The sequence below is a fragment of the Lolium perenne genome, chromosome 6 (genome assembly GCF_019359855.2).
Source record: "Lolium perenne isolate Kyuss_39 chromosome 6, Kyuss_2.0, whole genome shotgun sequence".
Classification (NCBI taxonomy): Eukaryota; Viridiplantae; Streptophyta; class Magnoliopsida; order Poales; family Poaceae; genus Lolium; species Lolium perenne.
In genome coordinates this window covers 85,549,861-85,558,036 of record NC_067249.2, presented here as the reverse complement: position 1 = coordinate 85,558,036, position 8,176 = coordinate 85,549,861, and the positions used below count along the sequence as shown (strand labels likewise).

Genomic DNA, 8,176 nt, shown 5'->3' with positions numbered 1-8,176 from the left:
TCTTCTTGGTGTGTCTGAGAAACGAGTGATGGTCAGTGTACGCACGCATCTGCTGTGTACACATAGAAGAAGAAACGGTGGCCGAGCAATGTTTCTCATTTTACAACAACTTATTAAGCGCGCGCCTGTATATCCGGATGCCCCACAATCCAGTTGCGCACACCGAAAGGAAAGGAAGAACCTGGCTGGTACTGGTAGCAGCAGCCTGCCTGCCTGGGTACACTAGCCTAACCTAGCATTTCCTTTGTTTACAGAGAGCGGTTCGGGACGGCCGAGCCGTCGGGCAATTCGCCACAAAATACGTACACAAATCGGTGGGCGAAGCCCGGCCGCGCCAGCCGGCCGAACCAACCAAAGCGGTTCGCGTTCGCGGTTTTGCACAGTGAGTCATTCAGTAGCCGCTGCTGCTATCCACGGGGAACGCGTACTGCGGCGGGTCCCCGCCGTCGAGCTGCACGTCGCTGAAGCCGTCGCCGCCGGTGTAGAAGCCGGTGAAGTCGACGCTGGGCTCCGGCACGTACGCGTCGTGGCTGACGTCGTAGAACAGCCCGTTCCCGGCGCCGCCGTCGACGGGCGTCTTCCTGCCGATCTGCTGCTGCTGGTCGAGGAGCAGCCGCGGCCTCTTGACCTCCGCGCCGGCCTCGTCCCGGCCGCCGTCGTGGCCTCGGGGGCTGCCGCCCGAGCCGGTGGCGGTGTTGCCGACGAGGCGGCGCAGCACGTCGGGGTCGCCGACGACCTTGAGGAGGAAGGCGAGCATCTGCTTGGGCCTGCGCTCCGTCTCCTGCACGCGGCGCCACATGACCGCCACGCGGTCCTCGATGGCCTTCTGCTCCTGTCTGAGCCGGACCACCTCCATGGCCACCATCGTGGCGCTGCTGCCGTCCTCGTCGTCCTCCGCGGTGCCGGCGGCGCCGAGCTCGTCCTTGCGCTTGCCGCTGCTGCCGCTCCGCCGCACGATCTGGCGCAGCAGGTGCGTCTGCCCGCGCAGGAAGGACACGTGGGCGAACTCCCACCTGTCCGGATCGACCTTCCGGAATCCCTGTAGAATCAAAGCGCAATACAGATCAGCTTCAGTACTCGACTCGAGTTCGCTAGAGCAAATTCGATAGAGCGCACTTACGTATGTGTTGAGCTGCCTGACGAAGCTGGAGAAGTTGGAGTGCTTGAAGTGGGCGGGGAGCAGGGTCTGGGAGAAGACGAAGGGGTCGGCGACGACGAAGCTGTTGCTGCCCCTGCCCCAGGCGATGACGCCGTCCGTGCTCGGGTCGTCCACCATCCGGTACGTCTTGGCCACGAACGGCGCCACGCCGGCCGGACCGCCGCTCCCGGAATCCACGCCGCCGCCGCTCATCATCTACTAGAAAGGTACTGGTGCGTGGGTGGGGATTGCTATCTGTGGCAGCAGCTGGGAGGGGAAAGCGAGGGTGGATAGGAACTGGAGGATGCGTGCGCAGGCGAGCTATATACGAGTCCGGGCGGCGGAGGGCGGACGGGACAGGTGCCAAGTAAGTGCGGACGCGTGTCCGCTCCCGGCAGCCTACCGTGGCGCGCCCTCCGGCCACATGATTTTGTAGCGTCCCTAGCCGCCGAGTCGACATGAAAAGCGCGCGGCTCCCCCTGGACGCTTTCGGATCAATTTCACTTTCCCCTTTGCCCTTTCCCTTCGACGTATGGGTGGGGGACGAAATCGGATCGTTGATTTTGGCGATGATGCCAGGGCGAGAAATCAGGGAAGGGGGATCTCGCTGTCGGATTGCTCAGTTTATTGCAGTGGTTTCTTCTTTGGTTGCCTCGGGGAAGGGCGATGGGCCGATGGCTGGGGTAGGGTGCGATTTGTGGGTCTGCCATGCCATGACACCTTGCACTCGCTCCTTTTTTTTTTTTTGAATCACTTGCACTCGCTCCTGGCTGTACGTGGATCTTCCTTCTTGGGTAAGGAAAATATACGACGAGTAAAATACTGTATGGACCCAGATCTCCTGCAGTAGTAACACGATCGATCATGTGTTAGAGTTACAGCTGGGCATGGGCAGCCCGGCCCGGCCCGGGATCGATCATGTGTTAGAGTTACAGCTGGGCATGGGCAGCCCGGCCCGGCCCGCCGGGCCGGGCCGGGATTGCATATCGGGCCAGGTTCGGGCCTGATTTCGGAGCCCAAAGTTCGGGCCGGGTCAGGGTTGGGCTTGCAGAAAACATGATTTAAGCCTAGTTCGGGCCGGGCTTGTCAAGCCGGGCCAGACTTTTATCTGTTCGGGCCGGGTTCAGGTCTGATTTGTAAGCCTGAAGGTCGGGCCGGGCCGGGCTCGGACCTAGAAATTTAGGTTCGGGCTTTTTTGGGCCTAGGCCTGCCCGAGGAATGTCCAGGTATACTTAGAGTATCCAGCTTGTTGGTGCCATCTTTTAGGAACACGAGTTCTCAGTCGCGTCCTCTAAATGCACCCTCAAGCAGAATTTCCAACCGCGATCTATATTACAAACCGCAGTACGAATGAAGACTCGAAGAACGAGTTTGGGTTGTCTTTAGCCGTCGACGGCGCCTTTGATCTACGTCGGCATGGTAGCCAAGGAAAAGATTCACCGTCGCATGTACGATGCTCCACCGGGTCGACATAGCCTTTTGGTTCCTCTTCATTTGCACCACAGCTTAGTTTTTGTTCAGGTGATTGCGCTTATCGAACTCGGTCTTGATCCTCATCAAATAGTCGTTATATTTTTGATTGCCGCCAATGATCACGTCGATGCTCATCGTCTTGCATGAGTCGCACAGGCACTGATCTTCCAGCGGCTTTCACCAGGGACCTCTTGTGCCCGTCGCTGCCTTCTTCTTGTCGGACCGTCAACGCCACCCTCTATCTCGTCGGAATCCTTCTTGCCGTCTTCCTCATCCTCATCATTACCATCGTCGTCTTCCTCATCCTCATCATGACCATCGTCGTCTTCCTTATCTTCATCATTACCATCGGCATCTGCCTCACCCTCACCATCATATTCTTCCTCTCTGTCGTTCTCTTCCTCCTCCTCCACCGCCTCTTCGTGTGTCGGCATTCCTTCAAACAGGTTACCGATGCCGACCTAAAACTCGAGCGAACCTTTACGCCCAGCGAAGGGAAGGTTGCCATCACCGTCATGGGCTAGTTGACGCCTCTCGTCATACGTCTAGGAGAACGTGGTGTTGGGGTTGAACCCGCTGTGCGGCAAGGTGTTCGTGTAACGTGTCGAGAACCTCCGCGGGTGGAGCCTTTTGTAGCTAAAGATTTCCGTCGTGGACGGAAAGCCGCTTCACGGGATACATATGTGGTGTCGTTCCGGCTCCATGGGTTTGCCACTGCGGTGGCGCCGCATGCGTTCAACAGAGCGGCGTGCTGCATTCCTAACCGCCAATTTCTTCACACCCACGTGGTGCGCCGACCTTTCTGCTCCGTTGTCGCATACTTGGGACTCTCTATTGGGCTCCTGAGATCCGGCTTATAAAGGCGCCAGGATCCCGGGTTATAAGGATTATTCCAGGTCGAACTCTGCTAACACTAACCTAAATTGGTACAACTTGCTATACACGTAAAGTTTCAGCTAACCTATGTCGGTACGGATCTGGCCAACTACATCGGTGACAGATCTGGCCAGAGCTCCGGATACTGGACTCTTCATCTTGGTCAATCAACAACTAAGCCACCCGGTTGAACCATAGGCCCGTCCATCATCCGTAGACCACCTAGCTTTGCCGACATTGGTCTACCCTTGAAATATGGGGCTAGACCGTGGCGGATCGGGCGGCTATTTGGTTGGGCGATGGCAAAGTCGCCAGAAATAAGTGGTACCATGGCATAGATGCGGGCGGCAAGGAGCAAGATGCGGGAGTAGCTCAACACGACGGTTAGGCCGCACATGCGCCTTCCTAAAGCATACTCCCTCCTGCGCATTTTATATTGTGCATAATTTTTCGTGCAAGTTAAACTGTGCAAACTTTAACCATGAATATAGATAATAATACAAAGATCTACCATGTCAAATGCAAATAATATGAAAATATATTTCACTAAAAATATTATTATTTTATGTATACATTTATATTTTTATCAATATAGATAATTAAACTTTACGAAGTATAACTTTGATCAAATCTTATATGCAACAAATTTTAGGCTGGAAGGAGTACATCATGTTTTAGATTTTCTTTTTGCCCCATGTAAATGTACAAATTCGCTTTTACATGGTCATGCCTACTGGATGCTCAGGGCATCTCCAGCGGGGCGACGCAAACGCGTCTGCGCGGATAAAAAACGCCCTCCAGCGGGGCGACGCAAAACGTTCGCAGTGTCCGTCCCGACGCAAACGTGGATCAAATATGCGCTAGGAATGCGTCTCTGCGGACGCGTCCGCGCGTCCGTTTGTGTCCGGTTGGGCTGCATGCAGCCTTCTCTCCTCTTTTAATCACGCATGCGCTTATTCCTAGCCACACAAACAGAATATTTCCCTCTCTCTCCTCTCTAATAACGCATGCGGTCAAATAAATGCGTCCCTGCCGCTGGAGAAGGGGCAGACACATGCGGACATGCGAACGTTTTTTTTTTGTCCGTGTCCAACTTAAACGGACATAAATATGCGTCTCCCGTTGGAGATGCCCTCATGCTACATCCAAAGTTCCAAACCGAGCTGTTGTTGCGTTTTGAAATGCGTGAGAATCAATGATAGTGCTACATCAAAGTAACACTGCCGATCAGAGCAACAACACGTCACTGCGTGTCTGAGAACCCGAGCACCGTGTATGCGCGCTCTGGTCCGAGGCACACTGCCGTGCGTGCATCCCGGCCGGCGACGCGGGCGGCGGCCATTGGCGCAGGGCCTGCGCGCACGCGGCCACGCCGAGGCAGAGGTCGTACTGTCGTACGCCATGATCCGTACAAGTGGCCTCGCCTGGGTGCGGCTTACCGGCGATCGCCACGCGTGCCTGGGCATCGACGCCGTGGCGCCGTGCATGCAGCCCGCGCAAGCACAAGCTGCCTGTCGCCGTGTACGCGCGTCCTGGCCCGTCACGTTTGTTTATGTAGCGGCAGGGACCGGCCGGCTGGGGGCGTCCCTATCGGCGCACCTTATCCTGGTCGTACTGGCTCCTGTTTACTAGGCCGGTGTCCCCCGTGGGGGCAGGATGCACGTGCTGACTCATCCCAACTCACGATCCACGCTCCAAATAAACTAGCGCCCAGCGCAGCAAGCTGTCAACGCACGGTGCATTGAGTCCATGATCCGCTAATCTAGATGATTTTGCTTAGAATGCTGGCGTATCCATATTCGTACTGATTGTGCTCATGGTTCCACAAGTTCATCAAATGTCAGTTGTGGGCGACTTGCACTAGCATCTACAACGGATTACACACAAAAAATCTCAGAGAAAAATAACAGCTTACACAAAATTGATTCTCACAAATTTCCAGTACTTGCTTAAAATTTGCTACCAGGATGCGTGCATCAAGCCTCAACCCTGATGCCCGCCTCTGCCTCGTCTCGATAGCACCCCCGCTGCACGCTGGTGACCTCGCCATCACCCCCACCCCCGCCTTATCCGAGCTGCGCCAACCAATCATGTTCGCCTCTAGCTCATCCCTGAGCTTGCCGCTGCCTCCCGACACTGCTCTAGCGTTCGAATCCAGGCCTCCGCCGCTAGGGGAGTGAGATGAGTGTCCTAGGTGAAATCTAGTTTTAGCTAACAACTTTGTAGCTAACCCATATCTTGTCTCTCCTATGCTCATAACCTTTTTAAATATTTTCTCCGTCCACAAAAAATTGTAACTTCATTTAAATATGCATTTATCTTGATGTAGTTTAATTAGTGCATAGATACGTGCAAATTTAGTTAAAGTTGAAAATCAAATAGTGTACGGAGGAAGTATTTAAGTTTAGAGTAAGATAATTCGATCTCTTACACAGCAAGTTAATGTCTGTTGGCAGTGTGTGCTCTACGTAGAAGTTTGCACGTGCACCAATCGGTAGGATTGGCGTGGCGACCGAGCCTTGCACCGCTCGCTGTCCTCTTGGCGGCACGTGAGCGCGGGCATGATGACACGTCGCGACCAACGGGTCGCCCTTCCTGGCGTCACGTGGCGACCGACCGGTGGCTGGCGCGCGCCATCTCTCCGTTGGCCGTTCGTTGCTTTCGCGGTTCAGGCGGCAAGCTCCATCGCGCCGAGCGAGACTACTTTCTTGTTATCTGGCGGCTGGCTGTTGGAAGGTGCTGCCTCGCAAGGTGCTACATCCCATCAATCCATCACTGTAGTCGGTAGCCGGCCCTCACATCATCTATGCTAAGTACCTACCATGTATAATAGTGGGCTATAAAAGTGTAGTACTTTTAAAATATATGGCCCACTTTTTAATCTCACATAGTGACTAAAGAGGAAAAAAATCCTATACGACCCAATCTGCTAAGACCCGGGTGGTAGACCACATCTCACGCCGTACATTTTGCGCCCACTTGTTCTTCCTGTACCGATCGAAATATTTGTTGCTACGTGCAAGATGGCTGATTGGGTCTACCGCCGGGTCTTAGCACATTGGGTCGTATAGGATTTTTTTCCGACTAAAGAGCACCTGCTAGAGCTAGCTATTGCATAAGAGCACATTTCTCATCTCTCTCCTCCAACTAAGCAAACTCATAATATTTTATCTCTTCATAGTCGGTTACAGGATCAACCAGTCAAAACATGTGCGGACACCACCGCGGGAGGAGAGAGAAAACGGATCGGGCTCCCGCGGCGCTCGACTGGGCGTCTCGGGGACAACCCAGCGCCGCCGGTCCGCACCTCCACCGGAGTTGGTGATCCCTTTCGCGTCCTCCGGCGGCCTCGACACACAGGGCATCTAGGTTGGCAGGACGTCAACCGGAGATGCGGGTGTTCCGGGTGGAGGCTTGAGAGGCAACGACGACGATGGTGACCAAGGTTTGGTTGTGGCAAGGTCATGTTAGTCGGCTCCGTTCTGGCATGTTCGGATGTCTTTGTGGTGGTCTCTCCTTGCTGTGAAGTCGAAGCCACCCTTGGGCGGTGTACGATGATCTTCAAGGGGCAGTCCGGTGAAGGTCCTATTCGACGCTTGTCTTGCGCATCTCCTCTCCGAGGCTCGTCGTCAGAAGCGGAGTTGCCGGTCTCTCCTCGATGAGCCATATGTTTGGCATAGGCCAACTTGAGCTTCTTAGCTTTTGTGGGTAGCCAAGGTGGCTAGGTGTGCCCTTCTGGCAGAGTGTGTGGTTGTGGGTGTGCTGTGGCACGGTTGTTGTTAGTTTTTGTTCGGGTTTCTCCTAAAAACCGGGCACCTTCTTCTTAAGGAATGGATGGAGCAAAGCTTTTGCCTCCATTTCAAAAATAATAATAATATTTTATCTTTTATAGACAGCTAACTGGATTTTATTGTACTTGCTCTCAAACTTCTGCATTAATTGCAGAGCCTAGTTCAGGCGCAACCGCTCTCGGTCCACTTTCTCCCTCTGAACGACGCACATGCATTTCCTAGGCTAGCCACAGTCCCTTCCAAAAAAAAAGAAACTCCAAAAGAAATCTTGAATTCGTATATAGGTTAGCTATATCAAATCCAAAACTGACAATCCCAAAATAAGCACGCTAAATTTGGTCCCACGCATCATGTTCATCGTCTTCCCTAACCTTATTCTTTCATGTTCACGCCCTAGCCGACCCCGAGCAACAGCAACAACATGGCGTCGGCCACCCCAACGTCAGTCGGAGCACGGAGATAGCTCCGGCGTATCGTCATCTACATACTCGTAGAAGGAATGAAGCCAAGGCCACCCAGTTCCTCGCCTGTGTTCTCTACTTCCCTATCATCGTTTTTGAGAACCACATATTTCATTACTCGAAAACCAAGTTACATGAAGCAACACATGTGGAAACTAAAAGACAAATCAGGATAAAATGATTATCCTGAATTTGCAGATAAAATCCTAAAAGATCGAGAAATACAAAACGATCCCTAGGGTTTCCTGCAACCACCGTAGCCAGCGGCCGCCGCCCAATTCCAACGCCGTCGAGACGGACGCAAGAAGTGACGCCGAGCCTCCACCATTGCAAGATCCAAAAAATCACCATCGCCAACGAGGCTTTGTGAGTCGATGAACAGGCCTGCTACAAGCAGCGAGGCACATGTCGCTGTGGCACGTCGACCGGGGGACGTC

At 53.9% G+C, this 8,176-nt stretch overlaps 1 protein-coding gene across 1 annotated transcript; it reads right to left on the bottom strand.

The window, feature by feature from the left end:
- Positions 1–247: 247 nt before the first annotated feature.
- LOC127307881 (heat stress transcription factor C-2a) lies at positions 248–1,445 on the bottom strand. The gene is made up of 2 exons (XM_051338653.2): positions 1,121–1,445; positions 248–1,039 (listed from the first exon to the last, which is right to left on the bottom strand). Exons 1-2 carry the CDS (start codon positions 1,352–1,354, stop codon positions 392–394), a joined length of 882 nt encoding a protein of 293 aa, XP_051194613.1. The 5' UTR covers positions 1,355–1,445; the 3' UTR covers positions 248–391.
- Between the last annotated feature and the right edge of the window lie 6,731 nt (positions 1,446–8,176).

What these genes read in the sequence shown, in the direction of transcription:
- LOC127307881 (XM_051338653.2), bottom strand. Translation starts at nt 1,354, where the DNA reads ATGATGAGCGGCGGCGGCGTGGATTCCGGGAGCGGCGGTCCGGCCGGC. An exon ending in TCAGGCAGCTCAACACATAC is followed by an intron (nt 1,040 to 1,120) that starts GTAAGTGCGCTC and finishes TTGATTCTACAG; the next exon opens with GGATTCCGGAAGGTCGATCC.